We start from the raw sequence: 19,141 nt of genomic DNA, 5'->3' as shown, positions 1-19,141 counted from the left end.
AAATATTAAATAATCACTTCTCAAAACATAACAGTTACATTCAAATGAAATGATAATAAATACTTAAAATATTAAATAATCACTTCTCAAAACATAACAGTTACATTCAAATAGAATAATAATAAATACTTAAAATACTAAATAATCACTTCTCAAAACATAACAGTTACATTCAAATAAAATAACAATAAATACTTAAAATATTAAATAATCACTTCTCAAAAGACACGTTATACTCAAAACAAAATAACGTCAAAATAAAACAGTTGCAAATATTGCCACTGAATTTGTTTTGTTCCATAAATTATTTTCAGTTGATCTGTGATCACATAACAATTTGATTTGCCCCCATTTGACTCAAATGGGTTTGGAATACTGTACTTAGTACATACACACACTCTCTCTAAACCAACTCTTTGTGATTTGGGTTGTGAATGGCTCCGGGACTGAGAGGCTCTCAGTCGGAGGTAAAGATGGTGATCCTTTGGTGGTTCTCCTTCACATCCAGTTTGACAGGCTGTCTGTTCTTCCTGGAGGTACTGAGGTACCAGCCCGGGTACATGGCCGATTCCAGCTCAAAATGGCCCCCAGCGCCGGAGACTTTCTTAAAGAACACAAAACGCAGCAAATCGGTGGTGCTGCTGATGTTCTGCAACTTCCTGTCCCACTTCTGTGAACGAGAGCAAAGAACATGTTTTTAGTTTTGAGTTCATTGATTCGCGTGGCAAGTAAGGCTGCCATTAACGCCGCAATCACTAGGCTGATGCTGGAGTTGAGGGGGTTGAGCTATGAGGAGAGGCTGAATAAACTAGGCTTGTACTCGTTAGAGTTTAGAAGAATGAGGGGAGATCTCATTGAGACGTATAAGATGATGAATGGGATGGATAGGATAGAGGTGGAGAGGCTCTTCCCGCTCAGAAAGGAGAGTAGGACTAGGGGGCTCAGCCTCAAGATAAGGGGGGTGTAGTTTAGAACGGAGTTGAGGAGGAACTTCTTCACTCAAAGGGTGGTGAATCTCTGGAATTCTCTGCCCGTTGAAGTGGTGGAGGCTACCTCGCTAAATATATTTAAGACGCGGGTTGATAGGTTTTTGGTAGGCCAGGGGATTAAGGGTTATGGGGAGAGGGCAGGAAAGTGGAACTGAGCCACGACAGATCAGCCATGATCTTATTGAATGGCGGGGCAGGCTCGAAGGGCTAGATGGCCTACTCCTGCTCCTATTTCTTATGTTCTTATGCAATGAAGTTACTGTGAAAAATCCCCTAGTCGCCACACTCCTGTTGTGGTTACACTGAGGGAGAAGTTAGCACCGAACCAGCACGTCTTTCGGACTGTGGGAGGAAACCGGAGCACCCGGAGGAAACCCACGCAGACACGGGGAGAATGTGCAGACCCCACACAGAGTGACCCAGGATGGGAATCAAACCCGGGTTCCTGGCACTGTGAGGTGGCAGTGCTAACCACTGTGCCGCGAGCCATCAACCCCGAAGTTAACCGAGTGAACCCTCACCTCCAATTGCACCATGGGTCTGTCTTCTGGCCCCGCGCAAGACAGGAAGAGATTCTGGCTGCTGATTGAGAACACGACGGGCAGATTGTCCTCATTGCTTGGAGTTGTCTTGTAGTACTTCACCTCCAACTGGACTGTAAATCAAAGCAGCATCATGTTAGAACAGCAGGCAACGCCCATAGGCATCAAGGTGAAGAGACACAATGTGGCTACCAGGATTTCAACTGGGCCAGTGCTTTCCAGCTATCAGATCGTAGAATCCCTGCCGAAAGAGGCCATTTGGCCCATCGAACCTGCACCGACAACAAAACCTGCCCAATCCCCCATGACCCCTTGACACTAAGGGGCAATTTAGCATGGCCAATCCACCTAATTTCACATCTTTGGACACTAAGGGGCAATTTAGCATGGCCAATCCACCTAATTTCACATCTTTGGACACTAAGGGGCAATTTAGCATGGCCAATCCACCTAATTTCACATCTTTGGACACTAAGGGGCAATTTAGCACGGCTAATCCACGTAAACTACACATCTTTGGACACGAAGGGGCAACTTAGCATGGCCAATCCACCTAACCTACACATCTTTGGACACTAAAGGGCAATTTAGCATGGCCAATCCACCTAATTTCACATCTTTGGACACTAAGGGGCAATTTAGCATGGCCAATCCACCTAATTTCACATCTTTGGACACTAAAGGGCAATTTCGCATGGCCAATTCACCAACCCTGCACACGCTTGGGGTGTAGGAGGAAACCGGAGCACCCGGAGGAAACCCATGCAGATATGGGGAGAATGTGCAGGCTCCACACAGACAGTGGTCCGAGTCTGGAATTGAACCCGGGTTGCTAGCGCTGTGAGGCAGCAGTGCTGACCACTGTGCCATCGCGCCCGCTCCGTGCAGACCAGATGGTTCAAGGTAACTGAACCAGTGGCAGGGACAGTAGAATTAGCCTCAGCTGTGCCTAGGACACCAGTCGTGCTCTATATCCTGACACCCACCCATTAGGCTTGGCGTACCCACCTGCATCCTTCGGTTGTTGCAAAGACATGGCCAGGAGTTGGAGATTCTCCGAGAGGATCAGGGATCGGTCGCGATCGTCTTTCATCTGTTGGCGTTCGCTGGCCATGAGGCGGTAAGTACAGGCAACTCTTTTCACATCATCGTAGCTGATGCAGGTGACAGATTCTGTGGGCAAAAAAGCCAGACTGTTTACTCACTGTCCCCGAGGAAGAGGGTTAATAATCTGGACAAATGTGAGGTAATGCATTTTGGAAGGTGTTGCACAAATGGGAAATATACAGTAAATGGCAGAACCCTTAAGAGTATTGATAGGCAGAGGGATCTGGGCGTACAGGTACACAGGTCACTGAAAGTGGCAACGCAGGTGGAGAAGGTAGTCAAGAAGGCGTACGGCAATGCTTGCCTTCATCGACCGGGGCACTGAGTTTAAAAATTGGCAAGTCACGTTGCAGCTTTATAGAATCTTAGTGAGGCCGCACTTGGAATATAGTGTTCAATTCTGGTCGCCACACTACCAGAAGGATGTGGAGAGGGTACAGAAAAGATTTACCAGGATGTTGCCTGGTATGGAGGGTATTAGCCACAAGGAGAGGCTGGTGAAACTTGGTTTGTTCTCACTGGAGTGACGGAGGTTGAGGGGGAGACCTGATAGAAGTCTAGAAGATTATGAGGGGCATGGAGAGAGTGGATAGTCAGAAGCTTTTTCCCAGGTGGAAGAGTCAGTTACTCGGGGGGCACAGGTTTAAGGTGCGAGGGGCAAGGTTTAAAGGAGATGTCCGAGGCAGATTTTTTACACAGAGGGTGCTGGGTGCCTGGAATTAGCTGTCGGGGGAGGTAGTGGAAGAGGATACGATAGTGACTTTTAAGGGGCACCCAGACGAATACATGAATAGGATGGGAATAGAGGGATATGGTCCCCGGAAGGGTAGGGAGATTTAGTGGGACAGCATGGTCAGGGTAGGCTTGGAGGGCTGAAGGACCTGTTCCTGTGCTGTAATTTTCTTTGTTCGAACATAAAATTAGATCTCGGAGCGTCGCTTTCCCTTTAAGATCTGCCGCTGGGATGGGTTGGGTTCGGTGCCCAGTCTGCAGGTTACTTCCCCCCGGAGCTCAGGGACACCGCCGGCAAGGAGCAGTGGTGCTGCCACATTGGTCAACAGGAGTTATACCCACCACCCACCCCACCCTCCTGCGCAACTCCCCCCTCATCCCCAAACCTAGTGATTTGCCCGTCGGTGCGAAGGAAGAGAGAAAAGGGTGATACTTCTTACCTTCCAGGACGGCGTCAAAGTTCCCCAGCAAGTCAGTGTCGGCGAAAGGGGCGCCATCGTACTCCCAGCCCTCGCTGGAGGGGTGCCTCAGTTTGCCCCTGAACTTCTCCACTGCCAAGACCAGCATGATGGCGCGCTCCAGCGAGAGGCTGGCGCTGCCCACCGCACTGATGGCCGAGGAGGTGCCGGAGATTTTGAGCTGGTAGCTCCCTCGCTCGGCCTGGCACCAGCCGCCGTCCACCTGCGTTGGGTCGGGGTTGAAGATCTGGGAGCTCTGTGGAAAGGAGAGAACAGAGTCAGATTACAGCCGGGCTGCGGAAGGACAAAGCTCCCCAATCCCTTTTTGCCTCATTGTTAAATATTCATGAGTGGAACGTTGTGGGGGGCGTCTGGGCCAGCGTTCATTACCCATCCCTAATTGGACCTGAACTGAGTGTCTCACTCGGCCGTTTCCAGAGGGGCCATTTAAGAGTCAACCACATTGCTGTGGCTCTGGAGTCAGGTGTAGGCCAGACCGGGGTAAGGACGGCAGATTTCCTTCCCTAAAGGACATATGGGCTACACGGTAGCACAGTGGTTAGCACTGCTGCCTCACAGCACCAGGGACCCGGGTTCGATTCCCAGCTTGGGTTACTGTCTGTGCGAAGTTTGCACGTTCTCCCCGTCTCTGCGTGGGTTTCCTCCGGGTGCTCCGGTTTCCTCCCACACTCCAAAGATGTGCGCGTTAGGGGGATTGGCCATGGTAAATTGCCTCTTAGTGTGCCAGGTTGTGTGGGTTGGGGGGATTAGCGGGGTAATTACATGCAGGATATGGGGATCGGATGTGGATAAGATGTTCTGTCGGAGTGAGCCAGTACGGACTCGATGGGCTGAATGGGCTGCTTCTGCACTTTTGGGTTCTGTGATCAGAAGTTGACTAGCCCCAAAACCACATTGCTCCCTCTTCTCAATCTCAGCCCGAGGTGTATCCAGGGAGGAGAAAGGCTTACCTTACTGTGGGGGCTGGCAGTCGGGGAGGTGAGACCAGAATCCTTTTTATGTTTGACACTGAAAGTTCTGCGGAGAGAGCAATAATCACAGTCAGTTTGTAGGAAAGAACTGAAGTGGTCTTGAGAGAGAGAGAGAGAGAGACTGAGCGGGGGAGAGAGATTGAGAGACTGATGGAGAGAAAGAGAGACAGAGAGAGAAAGACTGAGAAAGAGGGAGAGAGAGACATATGGAGACACAAAGGGAGAGGAAGAGATATATCGGTGCAGAGAGGGAGTGAGAGAGTTATAGAGAGAGCGAGAGAGACATGGGGTGAGAGAGTGATATAGGGACAGAGAGAGAGGGGGAGAGAAAGTGTGAGAGAGCGAGAGATCGAGAGACACAGAGAGAGAGTGAGGGAGATAGAGAGATATAATGAGAGAGGAAGAGATAGAGAGACAGAGACAGAGAGATCACTGAGTTCAGGGTTTAAGGTTAAATGAGATGATGATATTACCTGCGAGGTTCATTCTCAACCATTGGAATGGTCACAACTCCACCCTCAGTCCTCATATCTGGTATGTGTACAGTGATTAGGAAGTTCTCAGTAGTTTGCTGTTGTATCGCTGTGTCGCTCTGTACAACCAGTCCTCAAACCCTCTTTTTATGTCTTTCCACAAGCTCCTCCTCCGCCCCACTGGACTGGCTGCTTCCTTTGTGTTTGGAAATTTTATGATTGCGTGATGTGTAATGAGAAGTTCCACTTCGTGGAGCGCCCCAAAATTAACCCTCTGTCTGCTGGGCACGATAGCACAGGTGTCAGCACTGCTGCCTGACAGAGCCAGGGACCCAGGTTCGATTCCCGGCCTCGGGTCACTGTCTGTGCGGAGTCTGCACATTCTCCCCGTGTCTGCGTGGGTTTCCTCCGGGTGCTCCGGTTTCCTCCCACAGTCCAAAAGAAGTGCTGGTTCGGTGCCAAATTCTCCCTCGGTGTAACCGGAACAGGAGTGTGGCGACTAGGGGAATTTCACAGTCACTTCATTGCGATGTTAATGTCAGCCTAGTTGTGACACTAATAAATAAATAAAAGTTTAAAAAAGCACTGAAACGATTTTAAAAAATAAAGCATTCTTGTCATTGCTGATCTCTGGCTGCCGTTTTAACATCTTAATGTAATGTTTTGAGGATCACAAGACAACCCTGTGAACCTAACTAATCCAACACCTACACTCCCTGTCCCTCTCGCTCGCCTGCTGAAATCTGCACAGCTTGTCTTCCGACAAATCAGTTCACACATTTCCATTTGTAATATGTCGCTTTCCGAGTGTTAAGAATCACTGAATCCCTACAGTGCAGAAGGAGGCCATTTGGTCCATCTGCATCACCTATTCCCCAGGCTTACTCGACAATCCTGTTAACCTAAGGGGCAATTTAGCATGGCCAATCCACTTAGCCTGCACATCTTTGGACACTAAGGGGCAATTTAGCACAGGCAATCCATCTGACCTGCACATTTTCAGAGCGTGGGAGGAAACCGGAGCACCCAGAGGAAACCCACGCAGACACGGGGAGAACCTGCAGACTACACACATTGACCCAAGCCGGGAATCGAACCCGGATCTTTGGCGCTGTGAGGCAGCAATGCCAACCACTGTGCCACCGTGCTGACCCAATTTAGATAGTCTCAGGGACTGTGCCTTGGTAGGAGTGAGGGAAGGCAGAGATGTCAGGTAATCAGTAACACAACCTGAGGCAGGGTCAGGAGATTTGCTATATATACACAGCGAGTTATTGTCTGACAATTTTTGCCTGTTAGATTTATGGCAGCTGATCCAATAATATCTTTCAAAAGGCAATTGGATCAGGATTTAAAAAGGCAAAGTGATTGCGGTTAGAGGGAAGGAGTGGGGTGAATTTAATCACTTTTGCAATGACACACAGGCCTCCAACGATGTTGTGTGCATTTCTGCTTTTCTTTTAGTTAATAAACTAAACCTCAAGCCAAAAAGTGGGAGACACAAAGAGGAACAGTTGTACAGACTGACGAGAGGGCAGCATGGTGGCACAGTGGTTAGCACTGCTGCTTCACTGGAGTTGGGTTCAATTCCAGCCTTGGGTCACTGTCTGTGTGGAGACAGCACATTCCCCCCGTGTCTGCGTGGGTTTCCTCCGGGTGCCCCAGTTCCACGACAGATGTGCAAGTTAGGTGAATTGGCCATGTTAGATTGCCCCTTAGTGTCCAAAGATGTGCAGGTTAGGAGGATTGGCTGTGCTAAATTGCCCCTTAGTGGCAGGGAGTCTAGCTATGGTGAATACAGGGGCTTATGGGGATAGGATCTGGGTGATTTGTGGTAGGTGTAGACTTGTTGGGTGAATGGCCTCCTTTTGCACTGTAGGGATTCTATTCTGTGAGAGGAGGGGCTTATTTAAGACAACATTCCCTGAAGCCTTAATTTGGGATGACACAGGCCTGGAAAAGTGTTTCTCACACACACAGTGATGTTCTTTTGAAACATGCGAACAATTCAGCCATCTAACCCAGAACTATGTAGCCCAGTATCGCTGAACGAGCTCTGGTTTCAACTGTGCGCAAAGCATTCGGCGTCTCAACTTCCTTTCACTGAGATGACGCAGCCAAGGATACAGACAGACCTCACTCGGCCCGGGGGTGGGGGAATCTGTGGGCACACTACTTCCCTATGAACTCAGCAATCTCACACAAAACTAATGTTCTCAGCTAGCACTGTGGAACTTTGCACCACACTTTTCCGGGGTAGTTGGGGTTTTAATGAACATTACAGAGGCCCACGTTGGGATCCGTTTGCTAAAAGAGGTTCTTTGAATTGAAACCTGGGCCCAGCGTGTAAGAGGAGACTGATGTGACATTAAATCACAGAATCCCTACAGCATAGAGGGAGGCCATTCAGCCCATCAAATCTGTACATCTTTGGACAAGGGCAATCAAGATGTGCAGGTTAGGTGGATTGGCAATGCTTAATTGCCCCTTAGTGTCCAAAGATATGTAGGTTAGGTGGATTGGCCTTGTTAAATTGCCCTTGAGTGTCCCAGGATGTGTGAGTTTGGGGTATTAGCAGGTGAAATACCTGGGTAACAGGGAGAGGGCCTGGGTGGGAAGCTTGCCGGAAAGTTGATGCAGACCCGATGGGCTGAACGGCCTCCTTGTGCACTGTAGGGATTCTGCGATGGTGTGGTAATTGTGATAGTGCGGCAGTCTATTAGTGCTGCATGTCTGACTGTGCCCTGGGTCCGGGAGTGGAACTTGAACCTCTGTGATTGGCCCAACTCATTCGTTACTAGTTCAAATGTGGGTCAGCAGTGTGAAAGAGTTAATGACCGTCCTGCTTCACTCTGTGTTGATGTGGAGATGCTGGTGTTGGACTGGGGTAAACACAGTAAGGAGTCTCACAACACCAGGTTAAAGTCCAACCGGTTTATTTGGTAGTAGGAGCCATTTACGTTTGGTGTTTACTACCAGATAAACCTGTTGGATTTTAACGTGCCGTTGAAACTTCTCACTCTGTGTTCACAGACCTCGTTCTGCATCCCAATGTGATGATCACACTGCTCCGAAACCTGCTCCTCTCTCGGTTGAGAGTTTCAACTGGAGTCTTTCCAGCCCTTGTGTTCCACCCTCTGGAGGAATCACATTCTCCTTTGATTTGGTTTTGATTTGATTTATTATTGTCACGTATATTGGGATACAGTGAAAAGTATTGTTTGATTTATTATTGTCACGTATATTGGGATACAGTGAAAAGTATTGTTTGATTTATTATTGTCACGTATATTGGGATACAGTGAAAAGTATTGTTTGATTTATTATTGTCACGTATATTGGGATACAGTGAAAAGTATTGTTTGATTTATTATTGTCACGTGTACCGGGATAGAGTGAAAAGTATTGTTTGATTTATTATTGTCATGTGTACCGGGATACAGTGAAAAGTATTGTTTGGTTTATTATTGTTACGTGTACCGGGATACTGTGAAAAGTATTGTTTGATTTATTATTGTCATGTGTACCGGGATACAGTGAAAAGTATTGTTTGGTTTATTATTGTTACGTGTACCGGGATACTGTGAAAAGTATTGTTTGATTTATTATTGTCACGTGTACTGCGATACATTGAAAGGTATTGATTCTTGCACACTATACAATCAAAGCATATTGCTCATCGAGTATATAGGGGAGAAGAAAGGAGAGAGTATAGAATGTAATGTTACAGTCATAGCTAGGGTGTAGAGAAAGATCAGCTTAATATAAGGTATGTCCATTCAAAAGTCTGACAACAGCAGGGAAGAAGCTGTTCTTGGTATGTGACTTCAAACTTTTGTATCTTTTTCCTGATGGAAGAAGGTGGAATAGAGAATTTCCGGAGTGTGTGGGGTCTTTAATTATACTGGCTGCTTTTCCTGAGGCAGCGGGAAATATAGACAGAGCCAATGGATGGGAGGCTGGTTTGTGTGATGGATTGGGCTACGTTCACGACCTTTTGTAGTTTCTTGCTATCTTGGGCAGAGCAGGAGCCCATACCAAGCTGTGATACAACCAGAAAGAATGCTTTCTATGGTGCATCTGTAAAAATTGCTGCGAGTTGTAGCTGACATGCCAAATTTCCTTAGTCTTCTGAGAAAGTACAGACGTTGGTGGGCTTTCTTCACTATAGTGTCAACATGGAGGGACCAGGACAGGTTGGTGATGTGGACACCTAAAAACCTGACGCTTTCGACCATTTGTACTTTTTTCCCATTGATGTAGGCAGGGGCACGTTCTCCTTTACGCTTCCTGAAGTCGATAACAATCTCCTTTGTTTTACTGACGTTGAGGGAGAGATTATTGTTGTGAGGCCATTCGTACCTTCTGGCTGTTAGCCGCAGCGATTATTTTAGATTCCCCTTATTTTGGACAGAATACAGACACTGACAGAGCTAACAGCCGGAAGAGGAATGATAACTCACCCAGATGAATCATAAAATCATAGAATCTGTACCGTGCAGAAGGAGGCCATTTGGACCATCGAGCCTGTGCCAACACTATCGCACCCAGCCCCTATCCCTGTAACCCCGCATATTTACTCTACTAATCCCCATTCCCCCATGAAACGAGGGTCAATTTAGCACAGGCAATCAATCCAACCTGCTCATCTTTTGGACTGTGGGAGAAAAGCAGAGGAAGCCCACGCAGACACGGGGAGAATGTGCAGACTCCACACAGACAATGACCCAAAGCCAGGAATTGAACCCGGGTCCCTGGCGCTGAGAGGTAGCAGTGCTAACCACTGTGCCACCTCAATTCATAGAGATTTGTTACCCATCTCTAACTGAGTGACTTGCAAGGCCACATCAAAGGGCAGTTGAGAGTCAACCACATTGCTCTGGAGTCACACGTAGACCAGACCAGGTGAGGATGGCAGATTTCCTTCCCTGAAGGACATTAGTGAACGAGATGGGTTTTTCCGACAATCGACAGTGGTTTCATGGTCACCAGTAGATTCTTAACTCCAGGCTTTTTTTTATTGAATTCAAGTTCCACCGTCTGCTGTGGTGTGAATCGAACCCAGGTCCTCAGAACATTAGCCGTGTTTAATTAATAGTCTAGCGATAATAACATGAGGCCATTGCCTCTCCTAAATCAGAGGCCATGGATGAATGCTTTGGGGATATGAGTTCAAAATAGGTGGGGAATTTAAATTGAAGTAAGTGATAAATCCGGAATAAGATATTGGTCTCAATAATGGTGAAGGACTAATGGATCATCATAAAACCTATCTGGTTCACTAATGTCCTTTAGGGAAGGAAATTTGTCCTTCTTACCCTGGTCTGGCCTACATAAGAATCCAGAGCCACAACAATGTGGTTTTATTGTGAACTACCCTCTGAAATGGCCAAGCAAGCCATGGTGAGATAATTTTCATTGTTGCAACTCAGCCAAGCATTCATAATGACATCATAGTAACCCCTGGGGAAATTACAGCAAAGTCTTGAACCCATCTTCCCCCCTATATCCTTCGATTCCTTTGGCCCCAAGAGCTACATGTAATTCCTTTTTGAAATCACACAAAGTGGGGAAGAAAGTTTAAAGTTTATTTATTTGTCAGAAGTAGGCTTATATTAACATTGCGATGAAGTTACTGTCAAAATCACCCTAGTTGCCACACTCCTGTTCGAGGGTGAATTTAGCATTTAACCAGCACCTTTCTCGCACTGAGAGGGGAAACCGGAATGCTTGGAGGAAACCCATAGAGACATGGGGAGAATGTGCTGACTCCGCACAGACAGTGACCCGAGGCTGGAATTAAACCCAGGTCCCTGGCGCTGTGAGGCAGCAGTACTAACCGCCGTGCCGTTTAACAAAAATGTAACCGCTGCCACTCAGAGTCATTGTGCAAGTGGAGAGTGAAAGGGTTAATTGGCTCAATGCTAATCCTGTTACAGATTAGCACTGCTGCCTCACAGTGCCAGGGACCCGGGTTTGATTCCCGGCTTCGCTCACTGTCTGTGTGGAGTTTGCACATTCTCCACATGTCTGCATGGATTTCCTCTAGGTGCTCCTGTTTCATCCCACAGTCCAAAAGACATGCCGGTTAGATCCTAAAGTCTCCCTCAGTGTACCTGAACAGGTGCCGGAGTGTGGCAACGAGGGAATTTTCTCAGTAACTTCATTGCAGCGTTAATGTAAGCCGTCTTTGATGCAAATAAACAAACTAAAATAAACCTTCCTCTCACCCAAAAGCTATCATTTGACCGTTCCTCTCTGGGCCCTGTAATTCAGGCAATATTGTATCCACATCGCGAGTGTCCCTTTTGTGTGAAAAAAATCAAGTTGGAACCAACGTGTTTGACAAAGAACTCAATTTAATGAAAAAAAAGATTGATTGTATCCCCCAATACAGCAATAAATTAATGAGGGAGATAAATAATAAATACTTAAAATACTAAATAATCACTTCTCAAAACATAACAGTTACATTCAAATAAAATAACAAGATATACTTAAAATATTAAATAATCACTTCTCAAAACATAACAGTTACATTCAAATAAAATAATAATAAATACTTAAAATATTAAATAATCACTTCTCAAAACATAACAGTTACATTCAAATGAAATAATAATAAATACTTAAAATATTAAATAATCACTTCTCAAAACATAACAGTTACATTCAAATGAAATAATAATAAATACTTAAAATATTAAATAATCACTTCTCAAAACATAACAGTTACATTCAAATGAAATAATAATAAATACTTAAAATACTAAATAATCACTTCTCAAAACATAACAGTTACATTCAAATAAAATAGCAATAAATACTTAAAACATTAAATAATCACTTCATAAAAGACACGTTATACTCAAAACCAAATAACGTCAAAATAAAACAGTTGCAAATATTGCCACTGAATTTGTTTTGTTCCATAAATTATTTTCAGTTGATCTGTGATCACATAACAATTTGATTTGCCCCCATTTGACTCAAATGGGTTTGGAATACTGTACTTAGTACATACACACACTCTCTCTAAACCAACTCTTTGTGATTTGGGTTGTGAATGGCTCCGGGACTGAGAGGCTCTCAGTCGGAGGTAAAGATGGTGATCCTTTGGTGGTTCTCCTTCACATCCAGTTCGACAGGCTGTCTGTTCTTCCTGGAGGTACTGAGGTACCAGCCCGGGTACATGGCCGATTCCAGCTCAAAATGGCCCCCAGCGCCGGAGACTTTCTTAAAGAACACAAAACGCAGCAAATCGGTGGTGCTGCTGATGTTCTGCAACTTCCTGTCCCACTTCTGTGAACGAGAGCAAAGAACGTGTTTTTAGTTTTGAGTTCATTGATTCGCGTGGCAAGTAAGGCTGCCATTAACGCCGCAATCACTAGGCTGATACCGGAGTTGAGGGGGTTGAGCTATGAGGAGAGGCTGAATAAACTAGGCTTGTACTCGTTAGAGTTTAGAAGAATGAGGGGAGATCTCATTGAGACGTACAAGATGTTGAATGGGATGGATAGGATAGAGGTGGAGAGGCTCTTCCCGCTCAGAAAGGACAGTAGGACTAGGGGGCACAGCCTCAAGATAAGGGGGGTGTAGTTTAGAACGGAGTTGAGGAGGAACTTCTTCACTCAAAGGGTGGTGAATCTCTGGAATTCTCTGCCCGTTGAAGTGGTGGAGGCTGCCTCGCTAAATATATTTAAGATGCGGGTTGATAGGTTTTTGGTAGGCAAGGGGATTAAGGGTTATGGGGAGAGGGCAGGAAAGTGGAACTGAGCCACGACAGATCAGCCATGATCTTATTGAATGGCGGGGCAGGCTCGAAGGGCTAGATGGCCTACTCCTGCTCCAATTTCTTATGTTCTTATGTTCTTATGCAATGAAGTTACTGTGAAAAATCCCCTAGTCGCCACACTCCTGTTGTGGTTACACTGAGGGAGAAGTTAGCACCGAACCAGCACGTCTTTCGGACTGTGGGAGGAAACCGGAGCACGCGGAGGAAACCCACGCAGACACGGGGAGAATGTGCAGACCCCACACAGAGTGACCCAGGATGGGAATCAAACCCGGGTTCCTGGCACTGTGAGGTGGCAGTGCTAACCACTGTGCCGCGAGCCATCAACCCCGAAGTTAACCGAGTGAACCCTCACCTCCAATTGCACCGTGGGTCTGTCTTCTGGCCCCACGCAAGACAGGAAGAGATTCTGGCTGCTGATTGAGAACACGACGGGCAGATTGTCCTCATTGCTTGGAGTTGTCTTGTAGTACTTCACCTCCAACTGGACTGTAAATCAAAGCAGCATCATGTTAGAACAGCAGGCAACGCCCATAGGCAGCAAGGTGAAGAGACACAATGTGGCTACCTGGATTTCAACTGGGCCAGTGCTTTCCAGCTATCAGATCATAGAATCCCTGCCGAAAGAGGCCATTTGGCACATCGAACCTGCACCGACAACAAAACCTGCCCAATCCCCCATGACCCCCTGACACTAAGGGGCAATTTAGCATGGCCAATCCACCTAATTTCACATCTTTGGACACTAAGGGGCAATTTAGCATGGCCAATCCACCTAATTTCACATCTTTGGACACTAAGGGGCAATTTAGCATGGCCAATCCACCTAATTTCACATCTTTGGACACTAAGGGGCAATTTAGCATGGCCAATTCACCTAATTTCACATCTTTGGACACTAAGGGGCAATTTAGCATGGCCAATCCACCTAATTTCACATCTTTGGACACTAAGGGGCAATTTCGCATGGCCAATCCACCTAATTTCACATCTTTGGATACTAAGGGGCAATTTAGCATGGCCAATCCACCTAACCTACACATCTTTGGACACTAAAGGGCAATTTAGCATTGCCAATTCACCAACCCTGCACACGCTTGGAGTGTGGGAGGAAACCGGAGCACCCGGAGGAAACCCATGCAGATATGGGGAGAACGTGCAGGCTCCACACAGACAGTGGTCCGAGTCTGGAATTGAACCTGGGTTGCTACCGCTGTGAGGCAGCAGTGCTGACCACTGTGCCATCGCGCCCGCTCCGTGCAGACCAGATGGTTCAAGGTAACTGACCCAGTGGCAGGGACAGTAGAATTAGCCTCAGCTGTGCCTAGGACACCAGTCGTGCTCTATCTCCTGACACCCACCCATTAGGCTTGGCGTACCCACCTGCATCCTTCGGTTGTTGCAAAGACATGGCCAGGAGTTGGAGATTCTCCGAGAGGATCAGGGATCGGTCGCGATCGTCTTTCATCTGTTGGCGTTCGCTGGCCATGAGGCGGTAAGTACAGGCAACTCTTTTCACATCATCGTAGCTGATGCAGGTGACAGATTCTGTGGGCAAAAAAGCCAGACTGTTTACTCACTGTCCCCGAGGAAGAGGGTTAATAATCTGGACAAATGTGAGGTAATGCATTTTGGAAGGTGTTGCACAAATGGGAAATATACAGTAAATGGCAGAACCCTTAAGAGTATTGATAGGCAGAGGCATCTGGGCATACAGGTACACAGGTCACTGAAAGTGGCAACGCAGGTGGAGAAGGTAGTCAAAAAGCGTACGGCAATGCTTGCCTTCATCGACCGGGGCACTGAGTTTAAAAATTGGCAAGTCACGTTGCAGCTTTATAGAACCTTAGTGAGGCTGCACTTGGAATATAGTGTTCAATTCTGGTCGTCACACTACCAGAAGGATGTGGAGAGGGTACAGAAAAGATTTACCAGGATGTTGCCTGGTATGGAGGGGATTAGTCACGAGGAGAGGCTGGAGAAACTTGGCTTGTTCTCACTGGAGTGACGGAGGTTGAGGGGGAGACCTGATAGAAGTCTAGAAGATTATGAGGGGCATGGAGAGAGTGGATAGTCAGAAGCTTTTTCCCACGTAGAAGAGTCAGTTACTAGGGGGCACAGGTTTAAGGTGCGAGGGGCAAGGTTTAAAGGAGAAGTACAAGGCAGATTTTTTACACAGAGGGTGGTGGGTGCCTGGAATTAGCTGTCGGGGGAGGTAGTGGAAGAGGATACGATAGTGACTTTTAAGGGGCACCCAGACGAATACATGAATAGGATGGGAATAGAGGGATATGGTCCCCGGAAGGGTAGGGAGATTTAGTGGGACAGCATGGTCAGGGTAGGCTTGGAGGGCTGAAGGACCTGTTCCTGTGCTGTAATTTTCTTTGTTTGAACATAAAATTAGATCTTGGAGCGTCGCTTTCCCTTTAAGATCTGCCGCTGGGATGGGTTGGGTTCGGTGCCCAGTCTGCAGGTTACTTCCCCCCGGAGCTCAGGGACACCGCCGGCAAGGAGCAGTGGTGCTGCCACATTGGTCAACAGGAGTTATACCCACCACCCACCCCACCCTCCTGCGCAACTCCCCCCTCATCCCCAAACCTAGTGATTTGCCCGTCGGTGCGAAGGAAGAGAGAAAAGGGTGATACTTCTTACCTTCCAGGACGGCGTCAAAGTTCCCCAGCAAGTCAGTGTCGGCGAAAGGGGCGCCATCGTACTCCCAGCCCTCGCTGGAGGGGTGTCTCAGTTTGCCCCTGAACTTCTCCACTGCCAAGACCAGCATGATGGCGCGCTCCAGCGAGAGGCTGGCGCTGCCCACCGCGCTGATGGCCGAGGAGGTGCCGGAGATTTTGAGCTGGTAGCTCCCTCGCTCGGCCTGGCACCAGCCGCCGTCCACCTGCGTTGGGTCGGGGTTGAAGATCTGGGAGCTCTGTGGAAAGGAGAGAACAGAGTCAGATTACAGCCGGGCTGCGGAAGGACAAAGCTCCCCAATCCCTTTTTGCCTCATTGTTAAATATTCATGAGTGGAACGTTGTGGGGGGCGTCTGGGCCAGCGTTCATTACCCATCCCTAATTGGACCTGAACTGAGTGTCTCACTCGGCCATTTCCAGAGGGGCCATTTAAGAGTCAACCACATTGCTGTGGCTCTGGAGTCACGTGTAGGCCAGACCGGGGTAAGGACGGCAGATTTCCTTCCCTAAAGGACATATGGGCTACACGGTAGCACAGTGGTTAGCACTGCTGCCTCACAGCACCAGGGACCCGGGTTCGATTCCCAGCTTGGGTTACTGTCTGTGCGAAGTTTGCACGTTCTCCCCGTCTCTGCGTGGGTTTCCTCCGGGTGCTCCGGTTTCCTCCCACACTCCAAAGATGTGCGCGTTAGGGGGATTGGCCATGGTAAATTGCCTCTTAGTGTGCCAGGTTGTGTGGGTTGGGGGGATTAGCGGGGTAATTACATGCAGGATATGGGGATAGGATGTGGATAAGATGTTCTATCGGAGTGAGCTAGTACGGACTCGATGGGCTGAATGGGCTGCTTCTGCACTTTTGGGTTCTGTGATCAGAAGTTGACTAGCCCCAAAACCACATTGCTCCCTCTTCTCAATCTCAGCCCGAGGTGTATCCAGGGAGGAGAAAGGCTTACCTTACTGTGGGGGCTGGCAGTCGGGGAGGTGAGACCAGAATCCTTTTTATGTTTGACACTGAAAGTTCTGCGGAGAGAGCAATGATCACAGTCAGTTTGTAGGAAAGAACTGAAGTGGTCTTGAGAGAGAGAGAGAGAGAGACTGAGCGGGGGAGAGAGATTGAGAGACTGATGGAGAGAAAGAGAGACAGAGAGAGAAAGACTGAGAGAAACTGGGAGAGAAAGAGAGAGAGAGAGAGATATGGAGACGCAAAGGGAGAGGAAGAGATATATCGGCGCAGAGAGGGAGTGAGAGAGTTATAGAGAGAGCGAGAGAGACATGGGGTGAGAGAGTGATATAGGGACAGAGAGAGAGGGGGAGAGAAAGTGTGAGAGAGCGAGAGATCGAGAGACACAGAGAGAGAGTGAGGGAGATAGAGAGATATAATGAGAGAGGAAGAGATAGAGAGACAGAGACAGAGAGATCACTGAGTTCAGGGTTTAAGGTTAAATGAGATGATGATATTACCTGCGAGGTTCATTCTCAACCATTGGAATGGTCACAACTCCACCCTCAGTCCTCATATCTGGTGTGTGTACAGTGATTAGGAAGTTCTCAGTAGTTTGCTGTTGTATCGCTGTGTCGCTCTGTACAACCAGTCCTCAAACCCTCTTTTTATGTCTTTCCACAAGCTCCTCCTCCGCCCCACTGGACTGGCTGCTTCCTTTGTGTTTGGAAATTTTATGATTGCGTGATGTGTAATGAGAAGTTCCACTTCGTGGAGCACCCCAAAATTAACCCTCTGTCTGCTGGGCACGATAGCACAGGTGTCAGCACTGCTGCCTGACAGAGCCAGGGACCCAGGTTCGATTCCCGGCCTCGGGTCACTGTCTGTGCGGAGTCTGCACATTCTCCCCGTGTCTGCGTGGGTTTCCTCCGGGTGCTCCGGTTTCCTCCCACAGTCCAAAAGAAGTGCTGGTTCGGTGCCAAATTCTCCCTCGGTGTAACCGGAACAGGAGTGTGGCGACTAGGGGAATTTCACAGTCACTTCATTGCGATGTTAATGTCAGCCTAGTTGTGACACTAATAAATAAATAAAAGTTTAAAAAAGCACTGAAACAATTTTAAAAAATAAAGCATTCTTGTCATTGCTGATCTCTGGCTGCCGTTTTAACATCTTAATGTAATGTTTTGAGGATCACAAGACAATCCTGTGAACCTAACTAATCCAACACCTACACTCCCTGTCCCTCTCGCTCGCCTGCTGAAATCTGCACAGCTTGTCTTCCGACAAATCAGTTCACACATTTCCATTTGTAATATGTCGCTTTCCGAGTGTTAAGAATCACTGAATCCCTACAGTGCAGAAGGAGGCCATTTGGTCCATCTGCATCACCTATTCCCCAGGCTTACTCGACAATCCTGTTAACCTAAGGGGCAATATAGCATGGCCAATCCACTTAACCTGCACATCTTTGGATAATAAGGGGCAATTTAGCACAGCCAATCCATCTGACCTGCACATTTTCAGAGCGTGGGAGGAAACCGGAGCACCCAGAGGAAACCCACGCAGACACGGGGAGAACCTGCAGACTACACACATTGACCCAAGCCGGGAATCGAACCCGGATCTTTGGCGCTGTTAGGCAGCAGTGTCAACCACTGTGCCACCGTGCTGACCCAATTTAGATAGTCTCAGGGACTGTGCCTTGGTAGGAGTGAGGGAAGGCAGAGATGTCAGATAATCAGTAACACAACCTGAGGCAGGGTCAGGAGATTTGCTAAATATACACAGCGAGTTATTGTCTGACAATTTTTGCCTGTTAGATTTATGGCAGCTGATCCAATAATATCTTTCAAAAGGCAATTGGATCAGGATTTAAAAAGGCAAAGTGATTGCGGTTAGAGGGAAGGAGTGGGGTGAATTTAATCACTTTTGCAATGACACACAGGCCTCCATCGATGTTGTGTGCATTTCTGCTTTTCTTTTAGTTAATAAACTAAACCTAAAGCCAAAAAGTGGGAGACACAAAGAGGAACAGTTGTACAGACTGACGAGAGGGCAGCATGGTGGCACAGTGGTTAGCACTGCTGCTTCACTGGAGTTGGGTTCAATTCCAGCCTTGGGTCACTGTCTGTGTGGAGACAGCACATTCCCCCCGTGTCTGCGTGGGTTTCCTCCAGGTGCCCCAGTTCCACGACAGATGTGCAAGTTAGGTGAATTGGCCATGTTAGATTGCCCCTTAGTGTCCAAAGATGTGCAGGTTAGGAGGATTGGCTGTGCTAAATTGCCCCTTAGTGGCAGGGAGTCTAGCTATGGTGAATACAGGGGCTTATGGGGATAGGATCTGGGTGATTTGTGGTAGGTGTAGACTTGTTGGGTGAATGGCCTCCTTTTGCACTGTAGGGATTCTATTCTGTGAGAGGAGGGG

General features: G+C 47.6%; 2 protein-coding genes across 2 annotated transcripts; both read right to left on the bottom strand.

Annotated features, from left to right (window-relative positions):
• Positions 1–457: 457 nt before the first annotated feature.
• On the bottom strand, positions 458–5,349 carry LOC145361242 (interleukin-1 beta-like). Its single transcript, XM_080216876.1, has 6 exons — positions 5,294–5,349; positions 4,800–4,866; positions 3,811–4,084; positions 2,540–2,704; positions 1,511–1,644; positions 458–670 (listed from the first exon to the last, which is right to left on the bottom strand). Exons 1-6 carry the CDS (start codon positions 5,347–5,349, stop codon positions 458–460), a joined length of 909 nt encoding a protein of 302 aa, XP_080073002.1.
• Positions 5,350–12,181: 6,832 nt separating this feature from the next.
• Positions 12,182–17,293, bottom strand: LOC145361241 (interleukin-1 beta-like). Its single transcript, XM_080216875.1, has 6 exons — positions 17,238–17,293; positions 16,730–16,796; positions 15,741–16,014; positions 14,472–14,636; positions 13,444–13,577; positions 12,182–12,595 (listed from the first exon to the last, which is right to left on the bottom strand). The coding sequence occupies exons 1-6, from the start codon at positions 17,291–17,293 to the stop codon at positions 12,383–12,385; spliced, it is 909 nt and encodes a 302-aa protein (XP_080073001.1). The 3' UTR covers positions 12,182–12,382.
• Between the last annotated feature and the right edge of the window lie 1,848 nt (positions 17,294–19,141).

The sequence above is a fragment of the Carcharhinus amblyrhynchos genome, chromosome 34 (assembly GCF_965287045.1).
Source record: "Carcharhinus amblyrhynchos chromosome 34, sCarAmb.v2.hapA, whole genome shotgun sequence".
Taxonomy (NCBI): domain Eukaryota; kingdom Metazoa; phylum Chordata; class Chondrichthyes; order Carcharhiniformes; family Carcharhinidae; genus Carcharhinus; species Carcharhinus amblyrhynchos.
Note: the sequence above shows the minus strand (reverse complement) of the source record. Positions and strands in the feature narration are given on the sequence as shown.